This window comes from Haliotis asinina, chromosome 6 (assembly GCF_037392515.1).
Source record: "Haliotis asinina isolate JCU_RB_2024 chromosome 6, JCU_Hal_asi_v2, whole genome shotgun sequence".
Lineage (NCBI taxonomy): Eukaryota > Metazoa > Mollusca > Gastropoda > Lepetellida > Haliotidae > Haliotis > Haliotis asinina.
The window spans coordinates 13,726,127-13,750,421 of record NC_090285.1 but is presented as its reverse complement, the minus strand read 5'-3'; the positions used below and the strand labels follow the sequence as shown (position 1 = coordinate 13,750,421).

Here is a 24,295-nt window from a genome sequence, read left to right as displayed (position 1 = left end):
CAGAAATGGATTTGGAGGTACGTTGGTGAAACTGATAGTTTATGAGGGCGACCTGTCTTCTGAAGAACAGGATTTCAAAACAATAATTGAGTCATTCATCAAAGGCGACGTAAATGGCCTTCGGCTGCCAGAAACCTATGATTGACTTTAATCATATCCATCTTCGTGGTTTTCCCCGAAGTGTTAAACTTGAGAGACCTGGCCTCGGATTTCCGTTCCCTCATGAGACTGACACATCGTCGTCAAAGAACCACATTAGGTAACCGCGATCTGAAGGTTGTGCTGCCTCCACTTCATACACGTCCCACAAAGCTAATACCTAGGTAATATTCTTGGACGTAGACACAACCGACAGTTCCTCTTGCACATATTCACTAAGTAACGAACAGAGAGATTGGTCACATCTAAGTCACATATCCAGGAAATGATTCTGTATAAATTACAGTTTGTAGTTATAGTTATCTAACTAACCGATATTAACCAACAGCATCCACGAGAATGTGAGCCAATGGTATTGGAGTAGAAACTCAGCTGAGTGGTCATTAGGCTGCAGACAGCCAGCCGCGTCGGAGGTTGGTCGTGATCGCTATGAACACTGGCTACACGGCATTAGAATCGGACAATGCTGATGAGCTCAGGCTGAAGCTGTCTAATAATGAAACAGATCTGGACTATTGGCACGAACTGATTAATGCATACAACATAAGGCCACTTAGCAGAGAGGGATATTTCTGGACCGGGATATATTTGGTTATTGTAGGTAAGTGTATTTGTCAAAGGGGCGTTATTTATTGAATGCGATTTGTATGCTTTATTAATGTGATTGTAGAATACATGGCGTTTAGTCATGTTTAACAAGGGATGGGAGACCGTGGTGAGTGTAACAAGGGGTTTGTGGTCATATCGTGTCTAAATCCTGGTGTCTTGTCAGAGTAAAATTCTCTAAAATTATTCTTGTCATGGCATGTGTCAGGCATTGTATTTGGTCTCACCATAAACGAGGTGTCTTGACAGGGTATGTGTCGGGCATAGTATATGGTCTTACCATGCATATAACACAAGGTGCCGTGATATGGCTTGTGCCGTACGTTGTGTTTGGTCTTTCCATGTATCTAACACAAGATGTCTTGATATGGCATGTGTCGGGCATTATGTATGATCGTACGATGTATCTAACACGAGGTGTCTTGTCTTGACATGTCTGTCATGCTGTTTGTTCGTATCACGAATCCAGCACGAGGTGTCCTGACATGAAATGTGACAAAAGTGTTTGGTCATACCGCGTGTCTTTTACGAGGTGTCCTGACATGCGACGTGCCTGGTTATATCAAGTGTGTGACATGAGTTGGTCTGATCATCATGTGTCTGACAGTTATGTCTCGTCCTGAAGTCCGCCACTTGCCTTCTGGTGTGACAAGTGTGAAAGGTTCTGACAATCACAGCATTTCATAGAACCTCATATCCACATCTAAATTTCAATGTAACAATTCACATCAGAGATTTTACTTGTCTTTTGTTGATCAATATGGCATGGACATTCTTGCAGATCTTTCAGCCTTGTTTCTTATGTTTGCGTTTGTACAATCACTCTCGAGCAATCGATATTGTGACAAGAAAGGTGTTTTAAGCGCCGTTGTTGTTAGATATCGGAAATGTATTTCACAACCTTTCCGTGCAAACATGAAGCCACTGTATGGTCGCTAAATACATGTCAGTGGAACGTATTGTTTAGTTTGTATCGAGTACTGAAACACCGATAACGTGTCCTGCTTCCTCATCCAACGCACATTCAGGAAATCCTTCGACCTGTAAAAGACCAAGTTACAATTGATCCCCAACAACCCACGCTTGTCGCAAGAGGTGACGAACGGGGTCGGTTGGTCAGACTCGTTGATTTGGTTGACACATGTATCAGACGGCATTCATCACTCGATTGCCTTGTCCATGCATGGCTGTTTACAGACCGCCACAGTACAAGGGGAAGGTTGTTGAGTGGTAGTCAAACAACAAACAAGACACAGCAATATTTGTCTCTTCGTTAAGCTGTCGGATGATTAGATCATATACTCTGCTCGTTTGACTTGCCACCTTTCAGAGTGATGTCCAAGCGTTAACTGGCGATCTGTTTCCAGCGATATATTTCATACGCACCTCTACCCTGACCTTGTGACTTGGCGTCATATATTGGCAATGTCAAGGAAACAAGCATGGCAATGGAGGAATCATTGTGATTAGTTTTACAAGAAGAGTACAATATGTGTGAAAAGAAAGTTTGTAAATTAATAGGGTTTGTAACCGGAAAAGTTGAAGTAGATACAAACACAGGAAAACAACCTATCTAGACCACCCATCTAAACAAAGTCTGTCAGTCATAAATGGCAAAGTACGACACTGAAGAACGTCAGTATGTCGCGTAGTACGGCATCAATAGAGCGAAGAGCTACAAATCTGCTTTAGGTGAATTCCAAAATATCAAAAATAACGACAAATGTGACGCTAGCGCTTTACGATTATTTCTGACAGACAGAGTACATCACAACCAAAACTAATGCCAAAGAATACTTTTTCAAACAAATAAAGAATTAAAGTGCTCTGCTAACCAAACGAATTCTCAACTCGTCTCTCTTCCTTAGCGACGCTTTTGGCTTTAGTATGACTCAAACATACGCCAACCCGCGAAAACCCGGGTTAGAGTTGATCTTCACTGCTCCATGCTTGTCATAAGAGGCGACTAACAGGAACAGGCGATCAGGCTCGCTGACCTGGCTGACACATGTCATCGTATTCCAACTGTGCAGGGCTCCTGAAAGTCAGGATTAGATTATTGTCCTTCAGTTAACCATGCTTGTCCTATGAGCGACTAACGGGGTCGCTAGTGAAACTCCATAACTTAGTTGAGACATGTCGTCGATGCGCATGCTGTAGATCACTGGATTGTCTGGTCCAGGCTTGAATATTCACAGCTACTACCATTTGGCTGTACTATTGCTCAATGCGGCGTAACACTAAATTCACTCACTCACACCATTTGCGTAGATAGATGATCGTGTTGTTGATATCACTGAATTGCCTTGTCCAGGCTTGTCTCCATCTTTTTGCTGCGTCCGGTGCAAAATAATAATCCAACCAAACACGCATACACCAAGGACACAGAACGTGTTTAATTATACGGTTTTATTTGTGTCGTTGTTCCTATTCATTTCACTCTTCTCGTGTCATGGAATTTGCTTTATACCAACCATACAACTTCAGTCCTTCAATCGTCAATACTTAATGAAAGGGGCATTGGCACCAGGTGTCCGTGTAAAATAGCGGCATTTTACTTTTACTGAAAAGGTAAGTTGTACACTTGCAAATCAGTTTATAACGTTTATAAGACAGAATGTCAGATGCTCAAATAACAAACACTTGGCCTTGTTGATTGGATTTCAAACGCAGCGAAATACCGAAAATTACTTGGCTTTTTGGAATGCTTGGGATGTTCGTATGTGCATTCGTTTTCTAAACATATGTAATTATTTTTTCACAATTACTGAACATATTGCTAATGTCTAAGGTTATGCCGATGGTGTTGGCCAAAGAGGGCCATTACCAAACCTGTTTTAAAAACACTTTGATACCTCCAGTTGAGTCAACAGTTTTCAAAAGAACCTTCCGGTGACCAAATACTCAATAACATCCTAAAACTGAATGTTTACCTCCTTAATGAAGGAGGCTGGATTGTGATCGTTAGTTTTGACAATCTACTGTGTCAAATCAATCAGTACCTCCGCAAAGTAACAATGCTGACCAGTAATTAGCTAATGAGTACATGTGTATAAGTATTTATGAGATGCAAGACCAAATTATATAGCAAACCCACGTCCATATTCCTGTACGCGGGTGACACGGTGATAATCGATAATCAATCACTAAACCACTGTAATCATTATACAAAGGACTATGTAAACTAACTGTTAATTTGGACTATATGGAGGTAGGATTGTCGGGGTTGGGATGTGTGTCGGGATGTGTGTGTGTGTGTGTGTGTGTGTGTGTGTGTGTGTGTCTGTTTAGGTGGTGGTGGAGGGGAGTTAGTGTTGGTGGGGAGAGGTGATGCTGCAAGGTGTGGTTGATTGTTGGAAGGGGGGGGGGATTGGGGGGGTAATGTTGGTAGGGGGAGCTAGTTGAAAGGGGAGGTGGTGTTGGAAGGGGAAGGAAGCTTTCGTTCAAATATCAGACGAGTGGTCTGTAACCTTCGATCTTGTTAGTGCTCATTTGTTTTTGTGTAACGCGTTGTTGTTACCGTGGCGACAGGGAGCACAAGGACGAACAGGCGTGAATGGGTACTCTATATGTGCATCGACTTAGACTTAACTAGACCCTTTATCAACTAGACCCTTTGTCAACAAACTCTACACTGGACAGGATAAAATGTCGGTCAAGGTAATTAAACTGATGGTGTCGAGTGAGACAACAGAAACGGGCTCACACATGGTACTCATGTTGGCAATCGAACCCGGCTCTTCTGCGCGACGAGCGACCGTTTTAACCACTAGGCTACCCAACTGCCTCATGCCGTTTAAGAATACAGAAACGATACTACCACATTTATTGAAGGCTGTAATTGTGTAGATGTCGAATTAAACAAACACTGTCGAATATTCCCGATATAAAGTGGCCATTTTACCAAGTGTCTACCGTATTACCTATAAGACGTGCGGTACAAAACTGTGAATAATGTTCATTTAAAAGGCACGGGGTGAATCTTTATCAAAGCGGGCCATGGATATCTTATGAAATATCCTTTTAAAATGAATGACTTAGCGTGGTTTTGAGCCGCGTTTAGCAATAGACAAGCATTATCATGGCGGTGGACATCGGAAATGGACTTCATACATTGTAACCATGTGGGGAATCGAACACGGGTCTTTAGCGTGGCGAGTGAACGCTTCAACCACTAGGCTACCGCACCGCCCCTCGTAACAGAGCTTATAGGTTATATTACACAGTTACCGTATTACATGTATTTTGTGTCCTGTGAATATTGTGAATCTAAAAAAAAACACCGGGGTGAACCAGGATGAGTGGCTACCATATTGCCCTGAGGCAATCGTAAGAAGCGATATTGTGGATTGTATGGTCAGGATCGTTGATTTGATTGGTCCTGTGCCCTTGATTTCCTTTACAGTGTAGTTCTTATTAAAAAGCACATTGTGAAAGCAAATCACCTGGACGGGCAGATACCGAAAATATTGATTTCATCCCTTTTGGGCAAGAAGAACCGTTACTTACTTACTTACTTACTTACTTACTTACTTACTTACTTACTTACTTACTTACTTACTTACTTACTTACTTACTTACTTACTTACTTACTTACTTACTTACTTTGAAGATATATAAAACTACTAGTGCAGAAACTTTTACACCACTTCGAAAAAAATTATCTTTGGTTAATTTTGGACACAAAGTTAACGCAAATTGAACAGATTGCTGTGGCCATGGTAACGGTCACGTATTTGAAAACAGGTCGTTGGTTTTGACTATCGATGTAAGTGTCCATTCCAGAACGTGTCCATTTCAGCAAAACAAGTCGGCTTGAAATGCCAAGGCAGGATGCTATTTCCTGTTATAACATGATCCAAATGTCATTATTGGTTTTCAGATACTGCATTGTGATCTTTAGTTTAATACAGGTAGTTTCACGTTTTTGAACCACACTGTATTACATTGTATTACATTGTTCATTTGTATAGCGCAAGTTTCAAGTTCCGTGTATAATCATCAAATGTTATTTTGGAATAATTAATAACACTGCCACAGTCACAATAGCCTAGTGGTTAAAGCGTTCTTTAATCACACCGAAAGCCCGGGGTCGAGTTCCTAACTGTTACAATATAAGAAGCCCATTTCCTGGTGGAAATTTGTTCGTTATGGGTAAGTGAGTTGGGTATTAAGCTGCTTTCAGCAATATTGCAGAAATATATCACGGTGGGTGACATCTAAAATGACCTTCACACGCTGTACCCAGGTGAGGAATCGATCCCGGATCTTCAGCATGACGAGTGAACGCATTAACCACTAGGCAACTCCACCACCCCTAACTTTTATAGCATTGATAAGCCATGCATTAATTTTCAGTTTGTATTCATTTTGTCTTGGTGATTGTTTTTAGCTTATTAACATTGTGATAACAACTGCACTTGATTGGTCAAATGGAAATGCAAGCGTATACTGCCTATGCCCAACAATCACCAAAGATAATGTAGATCAGATTATACCACAATAGTTAGCCCAACAATCACCAAAGATAATGTAGATCAGATTATACCACAATAGTTAGCCCAACAATCACCAAAGATAATGTAGATCAGATTATACCACAATAGTGATCCCAACAATCACCAAAGATAATGTAGATCAGATTATACCACAATAGTTAGCCCAACAATCACCAAAGATAATGTAGATCAGATTATACCACAATAGTGATCCCAACAATCACCAAAGATAATGTAGATCAGATTATACCACAATAGTGATCCCAACAATCACCAAAGATAACTTAGATCAGATTATACCACAAAAGTTAGCTCAACAATCACCAAAGATAATGTAGATCAGATTATACCACAATAGTGATCCCAACAATCACCAAAGATAATGTAGATCAGATTATACCACAATAGTGATCCCAACAATCACCAAAGATAACTTAGATCAGATTATACCACAAAAGTTAGCTCAACAATCACCAAAGATAATGTAGATCAGATTATACCACAATAGTGATCCCAACAATCACCAAAGATAACTTAGATCAGATTATACCACAATAGTTAGCTCAACAATCACCAAAGATAATGTAGATCAGATTATACCACAATAGTGATCCCAACAATCACCAAAGATAACTTAGATCAGATTATACCACAATAGTTAGCTCAACAATCACCAAAGATAATGTAGATCAGATTATACCACAATAGTGATCCCAACAATCACCAAAGATAACTTAGATCAGATTATACCACAAAAGTTAGCTCAACAATCACCAAAGATAATGTAGATCAGATTATACCACAATAGTGATCCCAACAATCACCAAAGATAACTTAGATCAGATTATACCACAAAAGTTAGCTCAACAATCACCAAAGATAATGTAGATCAGATTATACCACAATAGTGATCCCAACAATCACCAAAGATAATGTAGATCAGATTATACCACAATAGTGATCCCAACAATCACCAAAGATAACTTAGATCAGATTATACCACAAAAGTTAGCTCAACAATCACCAAAGATAATGTAGATCAGATTATACCACAATAGTGATCCCAACAATCACCAAAGATAATGTAGATCAGATTATACCACAATAGTGATCCCAACAATCACCAAAGATAACTTAGATCAGATTATACCACAAAAGTTAGCTCAACAATCACCAAAGATAATGTAGATCAGATTATACCACAATAGTGATCCCAACAATCACCAAAGATAACTTAGATCAGATTATACCACAATAGTTAGCTCAACAATCACCAAAGATAATGTAGATCAGATTATACCACAATAGTGATCCCAACAATCACCAAAGATAACTTAGATCAGATTATACCACAATAGTTAGCCCAACAATCACCAAAGATAATGTAGATCAGATTATACCACAATAGTTAGCTCAACAATCACCAAAGATAATGTAGATCAGATTATACCACAATAGTGATCCCAACAATCACCAAAGATAACTTAGATCAGATTATACCACAATAGTTAGCCCAACAATCACCAAAGATAATGTAGATCAGATTATACCACAAAAGTTAGCTCAACAATCACCAAAGATAATTTAGATCAGATTATACCACAATAGTTAGCCCAACAATCACCAAAGATAATGTAGATCAGATTATACCACAATAGTTAGCTCAACAATCACCAAAGATAATGTAGATCAGATTATACCACAATAGTGATCCCAACAATCACCAAAGATAACTTAGATCAGATTATACCACAAAAGTTAGCTCAACAATCACCAAAGATAATGTAGATCAGATTATACCACAATAGTGATCCCAACAATCACCAAAGATAATGTAGATCAGATTATACCACAATAGTGATCCATGTAATCTTCGAATTCCTCAAGGAAATTATCGTTACCATTATTCGTGAAGGAATTATCAGTCAATATAGGCGATTGATGTCCTTCCTTTGTCGGTGAAGCACAGAACAAACAGAGCAAGAGATCAGTGAACAAGAATTCATTCATTAATTATGCATTATACCTAAGGCAATCTATGACAGTGCTCTTTCCTCTACAATGCCACTGTTCTTGGAGCACTTATAGGACTTCCCCTAATGCTCTAATGGCACAGGCGTTTAGGTAGATTTTAAGGAACAATCATCACAAGAGGAAATGATTTCGTACTAACCTAGTTAATCACCGGTAATTTCCGCACAGACGCAAGTTAATAACTGTAACACTGATTAACGTCATTTCCATCGGAATTCCAATTTGTATAGGGAGGCAAGTTTGAGACGCACTCTTGATACCCGTGTCCTTCCTTTGCCTTTCTTTTATTTGTCTTTACTTTGCCTTTCCCTTTCTTTTCCCTTGTCTTTATTTTACCTTCCTTTTCCTTTGTCTTTAATTTGCCTTGTCCCTACTTTCTTTTTCCCTTTCTTTTCCTTTTATCTTTTCTTTGCCGTTCCTTTGTGTTTATTTTTCCTGTCTGTTCCTTTGTCTTTTCTTTGCCTTTCCCGTTCTGTTCCTTTGTCTTTAGTTCATCATTAAGCCCAATTCGCCTCACCTCACCCAACTACTTTGCAACTATGCGCACAACACACGTACGCGCACATGCACTCTCGCACACATATCCCCGCTCGTATATTTAATATTTTGAACCCATTTCACCTATCAGTGCTTGTTTATTTCTTACATGATTTTTCTTTCTACTCAGTAATCACGTGTAGATATATTACAGTCGAACCGGTAAATGCAGAAATACTTTACAAATGTCTTCCTCTTTCACAATACTTCATATGTGAGCGAGTGTAGGTTTACGCCGCACTCAGCCGTATTCCAGTTATGTGAGGGCGGGCTGTACATAATCGCGTCTGGGTCAACAGCACGAGCATCGCTCTGCACCCGATCCCGTTAGTCGCCACTATTTTTTTTTTTGCTTCAGCTAGGTGTTCAACATGTAACGACATTAACAGTCAAGATAACGCAAACTTATCATTACTTCTTTTCTTCATATATGAGCTCGTTAGAACATCACTCACTCACTCACTCACTCACTCACTCACTCACTCACTCACTCACTCACTCACTCACTCACTCACTCACTCACTCACTCACTCACTCACTCACTCACTCACTCACTGAGTTTGGTCCCGATTACGTAAATGCACCAACCGAATATAGGTGACGTGAGGTGACGATGTTGTTGATATATTGCTGTTGAGGTGAAGTCAGGCGTGGTCGACCGAGCAGTGACAAGGCAAGACATTGTCCTAAATATGGCCTCCAAAGAAAACGAAATTGTTTCGAAGAAAATAGTCTTGCAATTTCGTTTTGAACCACTTCCGTTTGCAGCATACGCGTTGCGCTTTGATTTTCAGCGAATCGCAGTTATTTTTATCGGTCAGTATAGATTAAAAATCTGTCAGTGTCGGAATTCGAGACGAATACAATTTAAAGTTAATCTATATTCCATTTATTGTATGTGGAAATGTCAGACAAACGAGCTTTACAATCGTTTAGTAAAGTCAATATCGAATGTCTTTTGAATGAGAATCGAATGAAGGTGTACGCAGCATGTAAATGTCCTTGGTATGAAGACTGCGGCTGAAGTGGTCACCGGGTCCATCAGTTGTAGGTTTGAATCTAAGATGAAACATTTCGTCAGTCAGCATCAGACACGCTACTATGAACATCACGTAAGTGACAGACGCAACCTGCATTTTCTCGCAATTCTCTTTCTGAACTATAAGACGATAATGGCCATTTATAAAGTTTTAGTATCCAGTCATTTGTGCATGCTCAAGCCACTGACACATTTCTGACCATGCTGTCTGTCAGGTTCAAATGACTTATCCCACCGGGTACCCATTGACTGCTCGGTGAGCAAGAATACACGTATCACATGGGCTATGATATGGGCAGTACTGAAATCCTGAAAACTTTCATGAGTCCAGCTGGCAAACATGATCACCCATACAAGATCTCTCCGTGCCCAACACATCTTCAGCTCAATTCATTTGTGACCTGAGCTCAACATATGGGACCACCAATCACCAGTTTAATCACTGACCAGATAGCAAGTGATTAGAGCGTTCGCTCGTCACACCGGCGACGCTGGTTCGATTTCCCACATGGGTGCAGTCTCTGAAGCCCATTTCTGGTACCCCAGCTGTGATGTTACTTTAGTATTGCTAAAGGCGGCGTAAAACCATACTCACTCACTCACACACGAATTACACATATGCGGCTTATAAAAGTCCTTAGGTCATACAATGCCTCCAAAGCAGCGAAAGGCGGTAAAGTCTCAATAGAGTGCTTAACTGTTCCTTTATGCTTAAACATGACTGGTGAAAAGAGAAATCAAACAAACAGCCAGCTAAGGTTACTGACTTTTTCGCGTCACAAATTAGTGTTGTTTTTTTAATGTTCTCATTTTATTGAATAAAGAATATGATGACTATCAACACGTGTTCAGTTGTGTTTTACGGCACACGGAATATTATTCGCAGGTTGAAAAGAGAAACGTTTGCTGAACCGGCACGCTCGCTATACCGGCGTAATGTGCCGGTGCCAACCCATGCCAGAAACGTATTGATCTCCGCTTTCATTAACTGAGCCTAACGACCACAAAGTATATTACTCATCAGAGACATGAGAGCTATCGGTGACAAAACATTATATTCTATGTATTCTAGGGCAATCACGTCAAAAGAAGACTGAATTTGCTTATCAAATATCTGATGGTAGCTACCAGTATGGTATTGTTTCTAACATTTCCTCTCTCTCTCTCTGTGTGTCTGTGTGTGTGTCTGTGTGTCTGTGTCTGTGTATGTGTGTGTGTCTCTGTCTGTCTGTCTGTCTGTGTGTGGCTATGTCTGTGTGTGTGTCTGTGTCTGTGTATGTGTCTGTGTGTGTGTCTGTCTCTGTGTGTGTATGTCTGTGTCTGTCTGTGTGTCTGTCTCTGTGTGTGTCTGTGTGTCTGTCTGTGTCTGTGTGTGTCTGTCTGTCTGTGTGTGTCTGTGTCTGTGTGTCTGTGTGTGTGTCAGTGTGTATGTCTGTCTGTCTGTCTGTCTGTGTCTGTGTGTCTGTGTGTGGGTGGGTAGGTGGATGTGTGTGTCTCTGTGTGTGTGTCAGTGTGTGTCTGTCTGTCTGTGTGTGTGTGTGTGTGTGTGTGTGTGTGTGTATGTGTGTGTGTGTGTTTATAATTCACTGTGAAAACACACCAGGGGTGCTCGAATGGTGGGGGTATCCTTTCCCACCAGCCACGTCCCGAACACACGAAAGGCTAGACCAGTAACAATTGTGAACGTAACAATGCACGACTTATGTTTCTGTGGTGGACGGGTGCTATTTTTTCCCTTTACTGTGATGTTATGTCCCTATCGTAGCCATGGTGAAATCTTATCTTTACTGGCATGTTATGTCCCCCGGGGTAGCCATGGTAAAATCTCCTCTTTATTGGCATGTTATGTCCCCCGGGGTAGCCATGGTAAAATCTCCTCTTTACTGGCATGTTATGTCCCCCGGGGTAGCCATGGTGAAATCTTCTCTTTACTGCGATGTTACGTGCCCTTGTAGCCACTGGGAAATCTTCTCTTCACTGTGGTGCTAAGTGCCCATGCAGCCAAGGTGAAATCTTTTCTTCACTGTGATGTTATGCGCCCTTGTAGCCAAGGTGAAATCTTTTCTTCACTATGATGTTGTGTGCCCTTGTAGCCATGGTGAAATATTCTCTTCACTATGTTTTTTGTTTGTGCCCGGGGTGGCCATGGTGAAAGTTTTACACTGTGAGCTTTTGCCCCCGAGGTAGTCAAGATTAAAATGTTCTCTTCACTGTGAACCAATGTCACCGTGGTAACCAAAGATAAATCTTCTGTTCACGTTGTAAGTTAACTTGAATCTTTTGGCCCGTCTTGCCGAAGACCCGGGCTTGATACACACGGTGTGATTGTGGAGTGTGTGAAACCCGTTTCTGGTGTTTACCGCCGCGATATTGCTGTAATAGTGCTAAAAGCGGCGTATTCACTCCCACCACCTAATTCTGACTTTCACATGAACAACCCCACACAGTACTACCACGTCATCGATACTCTCTTAATGTTTCAGGCACCATAGCAACAGTGGGCAACGCCCTTGTGATTCTCACGTTATGCCGGAACCGGAAGTTGCGCAGGAAACCTCACAACCAACTGCTTTTCAACCTGGCGATATCCGACATTGGAATTTCACTTTTTGGATATCCTTTAACAACAGCCTCCAGTTTTGCAGGTCGCTACTTGTTTGGTCGTGTGGGGTGCCTTATACAAGGGTTCACCTGCTTCACCTTGGCACAGGCAAACATCAACACGCTGGCATTCCTCAGTGTGTACCGCTATGTATCGGTATGCTATCCCGAACACAGTACGTATGTTTATTACATTGATCGATCACTCACTCACTCACTCACTCACTCACTCACTCACTCACTCACTCACTCACTCACTCACTCACTCACTCACTCACTCACTCACTCACTCACTCACTCACTCACTCACTCACTCACTCACTCACTCACTCACTCACTCAGACGTACTTGTATTTACATTGTGGGTAAGGCATTGCTCATCGCGCCGAAAATCCAGATTCAGTTTACCACGTGTACAATGTGCGAAGCCCCTTTCTGGTGTTCCCGTCTTGATATTGCGGGAATATTCTTAAAAGCGCCGTAAAACTAAAATCACACCCCTGTGTTTTACCCAGACATGTATACAAGGACTTGGTCTGCAAGGCACAAATTCACTTAAACATAAATGTACCTTTATCAAGCTGATTTAACAGTCGCCCCACGTGACACACACACACAGAGAGAGAGAGAGAGAGAGAGCTATATATAACTTCTATCACTTCTCCCTGAAACATAAAGGAGAAGATCCGTGTTGTGTTATTATTTAGGAAACAACTTCTTTTATAATGCAACTGTACGCTCGGTATTCTCATCACTGTCTTTATAGATATATGCTTTACATAATTTATATTACACCGACTCCCTTCAACTGCATGTATGCATCTTAGGACGCATAATTTTCATGTAAGCCCTCTCGGCATTTTTAGCAACTTACTTCATGCCTCGGGAAGTAATGGGGTAGTGATATGTCATGAATTCACTTGAACCGTGTAAGACCATATCCCACCGCAAATAGTTCGTATAACACGCTTCCGATCGGCGACAGATTAATGTCCACTACGCGTATCCATTAGAAACATAATACCCCGGCAGCATTAAAGAGTAGACTGGATTTACTTCAGCTCCTCACAGCAAAAGCCCATTCTGTAGCTCACTGTACTGCCGTTACCAGCAGTCACATCTCTGTACATCTTACAGTACCTAGCGTGGAACACACCACTAGTCGCCATGGTTACCAACATAAGAATAAAAACCATTTGTAAATTTATCTGTGAAATTGGGCAGGTCAAGGTCAGGGTCGTCATTGGCGAACGGGCACGACACAATCTTGTTTGCGATGAATAAATGTAAGGTGTAAGAATGGCTGTTTGTGCGCTGACAGGTACCATCAATTCAACATGTGTTGGTCCACGTATTTTGTGTATACTGTGAATTAAACAAGAAAAAGGTGAGTTACCGCTACAAATTCTGAGCAGGGATTTTGGCTCGGAATTGAGAAATCCCGATTTTTCGAGCTTCCGAAGAGCCTAGCTCTCAAAGTAGTGCTTCGATTTTTATGCTCATTTTGTAGCTAAATCTGTTAGCTTGAAATGTGTACAGACTTTTAATAGGATAGATGAAGCGATCATTATTGAATTTGTCCTGAAACGAATTTGGTGTGTTGATCTCGTTACGTCCCTTTCCTTTTATATAGAGCTAAGACCCCCTAAGTGACACCATGCACATACTTTAATCGCTGTATTTACCGATACAAGGCCCAGTGACTTCGGCCACAGGCACGTATTGTCCAAATATATCGTCTTCCATTTGTGCCAAGATCGTTTATTTGAGAGTCCAAATCGGGTTTCAGTCGACTTGTAGAAATAACAATAAAGAACTGGTAGGTGTCATGAGGGGTGCTAGATAGGTAAGTTACCCAAGATTATGTTTACATTAAGTCTTAATTGATTGAATACGATGGTAGCGTAGCGATCGGCAAAGCAGGCGGGTGGGGTACTCCGAACCTTGTCATTTTGTTTCGTACTTTGAAGTGTTTTGAGTCGGGAGGTCATCTCAAAAGCAATGTTTTTTAAAGCTTTTGTTTCTTTAATCGAGGGCACGCGGGTTACACGTCATTTTCGACAGCCCATACTTGTCGTAAGAGGCGAGTGATGGGATCGGGTGGTTAGTCTCGCTGACCTGGCTGACACATGTCCGAACTACGGACACCGATGTTCATGATAACAATACCTAGACAGATAATCATACATCTTCATCAACATTATTGTTTGGTTGCTTTGGCAGCTGGAGAGAGAATCCCCAAGAGAATCCCAAGGTGACTCGTGCGAAAATAATCTTGTATTCCGTCCATTTCTGCCATTCTGAAACTAATAAACGGCGTTTTTATGTCAGTAATGATAATTATTTAGTCTATTATATTACGTGCAACTGTTCACGAGCGCAGAATGTAGTTGTGGCGCCTTCTTATTTTGTTCACGAAATATGGATGACTGATTTTAAATGACCCCTTGTGAATGTCTGTGAGTGTGTATGTGTGTGTGAGAGAGAGAGAGAGAAAGAGAGAGAGAGAGAGAGAGAGAGAGAGATGTAGGTGGAGAGGGAGAGAGGAAGCGACTTCGTAATTCGCTTGACATAATACAGAATATTGGTACTGTAAAGTTGAAAAAGATAATTTTCCATATATACAGGGCATTTCTTTGAACATAAGGTAGTATGACTTTTCACTGGCGACATTCCGCTGCTCTGCGCATGATTTATATTTTGAAAATGGGATTAAGGATTATTGATCAAGAATTGGTTTTTTGTGTTTACCCAGCATACGTATGGTTAAGAAACAGATATGTAAACAATATTATCAAGACCATCCTGAAATTCTTACGGTTTGTATCAATGATGAATGGTTCCAGTATGAAATACAGACTGGAAGTATTGAACAGGGCCAGGATACCGTACATATTGCACTAGGTCGTTTTCGTTTCGTCAAATCGCCATTCATGTAGTTTGGTTTAGGTTTCTTTGATAAATAAATATCCTCTAACAATCAGACTGTGTGATTTGTTTAAACGTTGCTTTCATAACATTGCAGGGGATTCGCCTCTCTGACCTTCTCAACTGTCACAAGTGTTATATCACATGCGCGTGATATATTTATGTTTTTAGCACCTAATTACATGACTGAAATAGCTGCCACTTTGGGATGTAAATCCATGATGGTTGGTGTCCACAAATCTCCCTTGTCACCAAGACATGATCTCTTGAGTGAGTGAGGTCACTGTTTGAACAGTGTTCAGAGCCTGTTGATGCCTTCATAATGAAATTTAACACAATGATTCTGTATCCATTGTTTGTTAATCACTTAAGAGATCGGATAACAGTGCTGTCTTTCAAACCGTAAAAAGATTTCACATTTCATTAAATCAGTTGTCAATAGTAGTCACATTACATTAAATCAGTTGTCAGTAGTAGTCACATTTCATGAAATCAGTTGTTAATAGTAGTTACATTTCATTAAATCAGATGTCAGTAGTAGTTACATTGCATTATGTCAGATGTCAATAGTAGTCACATTTCATTAAATCAGCTGTCAATAGAAGTTACATTTCATTAAATCAGATTTCAATAGAAGTTACATTTCATTACATCAGTTGTCAATAGCGGTTACATTTAATTAAATCAGATGTCAATAATAGTCACATTACATTAAATCGGTTGTCAATAGTAGTCACGTTGTATTACGTCTGTTGTCAGTAATAGTCACATTACATTAAATCAGTTGTCAATAGCAGTCACGTTGCATTACGTCTGTTGTCAATAGCAGTCACATTACATTAAATCAGCAGTCAGTTGTCAATAGTTGTCATACTGAAGACCCAGGTTCAGTTCCCGTGTGTTGGGTCCATTTCTGGTATCCCCGCTGTGATATTGCTAACTCACTCACTCACTTACTCTACAAACATTTTGCTGTGAAAGTTCACTTTGACTACTGTGTGAAATATGCTGAAAGTTAATAAGATATTTCTCAACTCTGAATTTGTTCCATCTGGTGCGATCAGCATCTAATTTCCCATTTTGACGAGTCAGGCATTCTCATTTTCTGGCGTCACCCACCACTCAAACAGGTTGTATCGAGTTCGACTCAACGATGGTGGAATGCTATTGAAAATACGACAGTGACAAAATGCATAATGCTATCTGTTGCAGGTTACTATCTAAACTTCGCCACCAGGAAGGTGATCGTATGTCTGTGGGTGTACGCACTCATGTGGACGGTACCGCCACTGATAGGGTGGAGTGCGTACACCTTTGAGCCTTTCGGTACATCCTGCAGTGTGGACTGGTCTAGCACCGAGAAGGGCTCTGTAGCATACACCTGGTGCCTTATAGTGTACTGCTACACCGTGCATATAGTGTTGATGGCCTACTGTTACTACAAGATTGTGAAGAAGGCGTGGTCGGTGCGCGGCAACCTGAACACTACTGTGGTTGGAGGTCTGAAACTGAGCGAAGGAGCCTTTCTTCATAAGATGAGGAGGGAGAGGAGAGTGACTCTGGTGAGTACGCTCATGAACTGTAGTAGTAGCTGTCGTCGGTGTAGTGGTAGTAGTAGTAGAAGGTGTAGGAGTATTTGAAGTAGTCACAGTAAACGTTGTTGCAGCAACAGCAGTAGTGGTAGTAGTAGTAGTAGTAGTAGTTTTTGTTGAAACAGTAATAGTAGTAGCAACAGTAGCTGTAGCTATTATCGTAGTAGTTAATGTTCATGACGTCGTAGTTGTACGCGTAGTAGTTGTAACAGCAGCAGTTTTAGCAGTAGTTGTAGAACCAGTTGTTTCAGTAGTGACTGTGTTTCATACAAGTAGTAGTCGTAGTCATAGGACTTGGAGTTGTAGCAGCAATAGGTAGGAGTGTCATTGAAGTATTAACGATAGTAGTAGAAGAGACCCAGTAGTACCACTGGGAGTAGTAGTAGCTGTAGTGACAGCAGTAGCTGTAGCTGTAGCTGTAGTAGTAGTAGCTGTAGTAGTAGTAGCTGTAGTAGTAGTAGCTGTAGTAGTAGTAGTAGTAGTAGTAGTAGTAGTAGTAGTAGTAGTAGTAGTAGTAGTAGTAGTAGTAGTAGTAGTAGTAGTAGTAAAAAAACTGAAAAAAGAGCAATAGGCAGCTGTAGTAGTCATCAAAATCGTAGTAGTAGATCCAACGGGGCCGTGTAGGTTTACCTACTTCGTTTTTTACCTAAAATTGTTTGGCCTTTGATACCACCATCGGACAGGATTTGATGATCCGACCACACGTTTGAGAACTAACAATCGGCAAGTGTGTCAACATAATCCAGAAACGCTGTCTTTACGGTAATCCTTCCCTGTCCCTGCTGATAGAAATCCGCTGATAGAAACCGAAACAGTTACTGTCGTCTTCAGAATTCCAGACGAAGTCTGTGCCGTCTTGAAAAGGGCACGAAAACACGATACAGGAACGTCTATCGTTGGGCATAGTGCAAATAGAACACGTAGTGACAACGTATGTATCTCGTGTTGGCCTTTCCGGTTGTGACAGATGTTAATTGACGTCGAATAAGCGTTAGATCGATAACTACTTCCTGAAAGAAAAATTCTTTGGTTGAGGTGTAGTAAGGGATAAGGCCTCAACAGACGTTTTGAGCGCCAAAGAAGAAATCCGAACGTTGCCGTCGTTCAGCCCGTATCCCGGAACTACGTTAACGTCTCCGTTAACGCCAAATTACATACGATGTGCATTGTCCTGCAAATAATACGGGGAGACCAATAAGCAGGTGTTGTCGTGCACGGCTCGATCTGTAGATCCCAGTGAAGTAGACAGATGCCTTCAACGCCTAACGCAAATGTGTTCATAAATTGTCCTCAAGAAGGGATTAACATTCCATGATAATTTAACGTTGGGTTGGTTGTTTAAATAACATTCAAACTGGTGGTGTTTAGAAAAAGAAAACAAAACGAAACAAAACAAAAAACACCAACCAACCAACCAAACTTCTTTTTCAGCAATCGCAATGTGGACACCAATATATACATTTTTGTCCTGATCACTTCCCCTTCCGTGAGACAAAGGTGTTTAGATAAAAAATAAAATATTGAAAAAACAAATCTTCTCATTCAGCAGTCACTGTATCCCCACAAACACAGATGTAACGTCCTTACCACATTCTCTGCTCTTTTGTCAAAATGCGTAAATTAGGTAGGGTTACAACGAAGTAAATTCATTGTTCCTTTTGAGTTCGTTGCATCAGTAGTTTGTGTCTGGTATGCTTTATGTACGATAAATACCGTTTGTTATTCAGTACTGTGGCCGATCAGTTGATGAACGAATAATAAAACTGCCGACCGAAAGAAGATATGCATGTACAACTATGCCTGATAGTGGCTACCAATAAAACGAAGAAAACAATGGGTATTTTATGGCAACACACTTAAAACGTGTTAGTTGCATTCTGGACTTTGTATCCAATCAGTCAAGGAAAATTTTGATAACGTTCTTAATGTTTGGATCAAATGGGTTAAATTTTCAAGTGTTTATTTTGATCTGTAGTTTATGTCTTTATTTATTATAGTACCTTCCCCATATAGGTACAGTGTCTGAAGTCCACTCCTGGTCTCCCAGTCTTGATATCGCTGGTATATTGCTAAGAGCGGCGTACAATTAAACTCACTCACTCAATATTTCAGTACGATGAAGCTGGATTCGAACCCACTCTCTCAGAGTCCGGAACCTATTAGCCAGCAGACAAAATGAGACATATCTAATACCGGATGGGACTCAAAATATCAACAGTACTTAATATGTAGATTACTGAGAAAGTGTAATCCCAAATACAGCATAATCCAGATTTGACCACTTTCCAAATGAATTGTGAATTCATATCTTTCGGCCGAGGGAGTCATGCATGCCAGTTTACGCTTGTCAGAGAACACAAAGCCCGTGGTCTAATGTATAAGTTGCCCGACTTCCATTTTTGTGACAGCCGCGGTGGCTGACTGGATTAGATAACTGAGGCTTTTGACATTCGTATTTTACTGAGACAGCCGTATCCCCAATATACGTTGCATGAACATTTTTTGTCAAATGGCAGTGTGTATTCAGAAATACGCGTTGCGTCACCATATTTCATATTTGATATCCTCCCCCTCCCCCACCCCACCCCTCCTCCTCAAGGCTGGTGCAATATACACACGGCACCAATAATTAGTATTCTTTCCGTTTTAGATTGCCTTGGCGATAACCATATCATTTATCTTGCTATGGTCACCATACACCTTCGTGTCCCTGTGGTCAGTGTACTGCAGGGATCTGCCCATCTGGGTCACGACCCTGCCCACCATGTTCGCCAAGGCCTCCTGCATGATCAACCCTCTCCTCTACTACTTCACCAACCCCAGCTTCAGGCAAAACATCACCATCCTCTTCACGAAGGACCATCTTGGATCGCACATCAGGAAAAGGTAACTCCTAAATGATTGGTAGTATGAGCCACACACAAAAAAATAGGAATCATTATTTTGGCTGATAGTGTTTTATGTCGAAGACTGTTCGTTTTAATCAGCATCGTTTTATCAAATACTTTCATTTTTGTTTAGTATGTAAGCTTTGAAAAAGGTAAACATTAGTTAATGTTTAACAACGTTATGTTAATGTTTAAAGTATTGAACATTACATGTGTATACAATTTTCATTTCAATAAGAGATAAACTGTGTGATCGTTAGGTATTAGTGAGAATTTAAGAACCTAGTTTCGCAATCGGGCAGAGAATCGTAAACTGATTACTTGGAGACTCGATCAGAACCTCGCTCCGACAGTGCTGATATAGAACAGTATATCTGTCGCCATAGGGACTGTCAGGGAAAGGGACAAGATGTAATTAGTGTCACGTTGATGATGTTGCAGTCCATCTTTAGACTTGTCCGTGTCAGGTCAAATGACCATTGTCCTTGTCCCTGATGGAGTATGTAACAGCAGGACGTAAGGGAATCTGATTAATATCTTTAATCACATATTGTTCATGGACTCAGTTGTGGGTGTGTGTGGAATGAGCTGGTATGGCATTCAAAACATGAGCTATTATTTGTGTATATATACTCACGGAAATTAATAAGGGAACACATGAATGCACAAGTGCTCCTTCATTGTTTTCCAGGTCTCTTCACAAGGTATCAGTTTCACGGTCAGTGAAATTCTGGAAATAAATATAGGATCACTTGTACTTTCACGTGTTCCTTTATTTGTTTCCATGAGTATATAAAGATTATTAATGGATTCTTTGAGAGGTATTTTAGAAGTTGTATAAGTGAAGGAAACCCAAGTTCTATTGATAGAACAAACATGAAATGGCTTTTTGTTAGGGCGTTTCAAAGTCAACAATATCTTCAAATCAAACGAGATGTTAACTCACGCAAGAATGAACATGGTTTGCAAGAATTATGCGAAATTTATTGTTAGTTTATTTTAACCACTTTAACGAATATGTACCTGGCTGGCTATTCTTGAAACGTTCGTAACCCTACGAACTTCTTAAGCCCATTCTTAAGACATAGACTACGATCAAAGTTAAGAATTCTTAGGGCTACGAACGTTTCGAGAATAAGGGTCCTGCTCTGTTTGCCTTGATATACCTTTCTGAATACGGAGGAAACACAAATAGAGATTTTGTCTATATCAGTTTCATCTTAAATGAAACATACCACTTTATGGATAACAACGAGCGACGTTTCCATGTAGGTTTTTACATCGTTATGAAGATAAGAAGAATACAACCAGATGATGAGAGCTATATATACACAGCATGGTTTTGACAAACAGCAGATTTACATTAACAGCAAACAGGGGATTTACATTTACAACAAACAGCGTCGCTCTGTCCAATAAATAGGAAGTTGTCATCCATAGCGTATGTTTCATTTTTGAGTCACAACTTCTAGAATGCCGATCAAACAATCAGTTCAATCTAGATACTGGACTCATAAACTCAGTTTGAAGACACATTATATTTAAACAAAAACCTTTTTTCGTAAACTATAACGTTTAGTTAAGTTAAAACAAAATTTTAAATGAAAATGAAACATTTCAACTTTACGAAAAAAAAGCGGTCAAAATGGAATTACATTATCACAAGCAGACAAATCCACGCACTTAGGAGACCATGAATGGCTTTTTAATGAAGGAGCACAAATGCAAACAATAAACACGTGCTCTCCATAACAGTGGCTGTCTGAAGATATTATGAACCACACCTTTAACTCTGGCCTGTTTAAGAGGCATTGCAGAATCTGTAAACAATGTAAATGACAAGTGAGTGAGTGAGTTTAGTTTTACGCCGCACTCAGCAATATTCAAGCTATATGGCGGCGGTCTGTAAATAATCGAGTCTGGACCAGACAATCCAGTGACCAACAACATGAACATCGATCTGCGCAACTGGGAACCGATGACATGTGTCAACCAAGTCAGCAAGCCTGACCACCCGATCCCCTTAGTCGCCTCTTACGTCAAGCATGGTCGCCTTTTATGGCAATGGAAATGACAAGTCGTTATGGATGATCAGGTTCTTTATTGCGCAATAAAGAACTTGATCATCCATAAACAACTTGGAAGCTTCCAACTGTATACATGTTCATATACACTCAAGACTGGCTCCTCATCTCATAGGTCAGACTATTAAAACGTCTGTGTGTGTATTCGATGGACACAACCAAATATGTCTTCAGCTCCTTGTATTGAGACTATGTTTATTATTCCGGACCTTTCTCTTTTTTTAGATGGACAAGACCAAAGGTGTCTTCAACATCTCTTAGTAAGACCACTGTCATTATTTCAAACCTCTGGGTGTGTATTAGATGGACACAAGCAAGGGTGCATTGATCGTCCCTGATTCAGACAAATTTCATTTTTCCAGATTTTTGTGAGCGGGTCAGATAGTAATAACGGCAAATGTATTCAACATTAATTTTCTTCCTAATTCAGAATATTTTCATTTCTGCAGACCTCTGTACATGTACCGAGTGGACAAAACAAAGGATGGCGTCTACATCGGTCAAGGGACACTGATCAGAAGATGCGAATCTGTCATGTTCTGAAACACTTTTGATAGAAATTACAGTACTCTTCAAATCAAAGTTGCTTTAAGGAGTGACATGCCGCGAGAGACTTGTTTCTGATTGTTCAAGTTTGTAAAATATTGAGCAATTGTGGCTGGAGTTAACACTGATATTTTGTCAAATTACCAACAGTAGTTTCTGTATATTTAAAATGAGGACAAAGGTCCGCATTGCTTTTAGCATGTCCATCAGTACACATGTGCTGATTGTATATAAAATTATGAAAAGAAAATTATTTTTTGTCCACGTAATTATCGTTTTGTTTCTCGTCTATGATGCATTCATTAATGTCTAAAATCAATGACAGAATCTGTTTCATGCTGTATTGATATTTCAGGCTAATTCAGAATTGTATGTTGGAACTAAGATCCAAGTTTGAAGTACACACACACACACACACACACACACACACACACACACACACACACACACACACACACACACACACACACACACACACACACACACACACACACACACACACACACACATATATATATATATTATTTGTCTGGAACATGTGAGATTCAAATGCCTTGTTGGTGAATGTTATAGGATATTTATATAGCGCACATATCCAGGCCACTAATGCTTACTTAAGGTTCGCATATATACTGACTCAAACAAGAAACGTCACAAAATGTAACTTTTTAAAAATAATGAATATTTTTTTCTCTGATGATACATAATGGGATCCCTATCCTTCGACTCTAGGAAAACGTTAGCAAAACTCACTCAAACCCATCCATTCATCGTGCAATGACGTTAATGCCAAATCAGGTTTCGTAGTCGATCACGTGATCATCGCATAGAAGTTTTCTTCATTTGTACGTGTTTGCATTGGCCTCAAGAATTGGAAAAACACACCTTTAAACCACAGTTCTACGGGTACTTTAAATGTCATGATTGTCATATGTGCAACGTGAACGTGCCGTTGGCATGTTGCAAGTTATTGACGTCGCACGAGCAATCGCATGCAGCAGGTGGACTGTCCTCACAGACCATTCGAAATCGGTTGCGGGTTGCCAATCTCCATTCTCGACGTCCATATCGTGGGTCAATAGTGACGCCGTTTCATCAACCTCAACGTCTCCTGTGGGCCCAACGTCACCTCCTGAGGACCCAGAGAGACTGGAATCGAGTCGTCTTTAGCAATGAATCTAGGTTTACCTTCAGATTCGCGGACGGCACGCACAGAGTCTGGAGATGACGTCGTGAATGGTATGACCAGTGTTGTGTACAGTCGACAGATTCGGGGGCAGAAGTTGCGTGGTGTTGGGTGCTTTCAACGTCATGGACTGGGCATCGAGGTCCACTGACCTTAATCCAACAGAGCACGTTTGGGATGCACTTGGGAGAAGGCTTCGTGGTCTTAGGAACCGACCTCAGAATTTGCAGGAACTCGGCGCTGCTTTGCAAGAGCAATGGCGCAGAATCCCCAACCACGTTTTCACAAGCATCAAGCAGTCGATGAGGAGACGGTGTTTGGCAGTGGTGAATGCACGGGGCGGCCATACTCAATATCAAACTGAGAAATTTCAAATTTTTAATCTTGTGACTTGACATTCTGTATACCCATGTTTTGGAACGACGGTGTAGCCTAATGGAACTGATTGTGGCATTGTCAGAGTATCGAGTACATCACACACGTCTCAGCAATGAAATAATAACAATTTAACCATCTTACCATCTCCTGTTCTTTTTAGTGTCCTGAAGAAAGAATGTGAAGTTTCTTTTTTGACTCAGTATATTTCCCTCCATCATT

The 24,295-nt window shown here is 40.6% G+C and overlaps 1 protein-coding gene across 1 annotated transcript; it reads left to right on the top strand.

Annotated features, from left to right (window-relative positions):
* Nucleotides 1–565: 565 nt before the first annotated feature.
* Nucleotides 566–24,210, top strand: LOC137286404 (rhodopsin, G0-coupled-like). The gene is made up of 5 exons (XM_067818250.1): nt 566–760; nt 12,357–12,650; nt 16,615–16,964; nt 19,645–19,880; nt 22,416–24,210. The coding sequence occupies exons 1-5, from the start codon at nt 589–591 to the stop codon at nt 22,507–22,509; spliced, it is 1,146 nt and encodes a 381-aa protein (XP_067674351.1). The 5' UTR covers nt 566–588; the 3' UTR covers nt 22,510–24,210.
* The last annotated feature ends 85 nt before the right edge of the window (nt 24,211–24,295 follow it).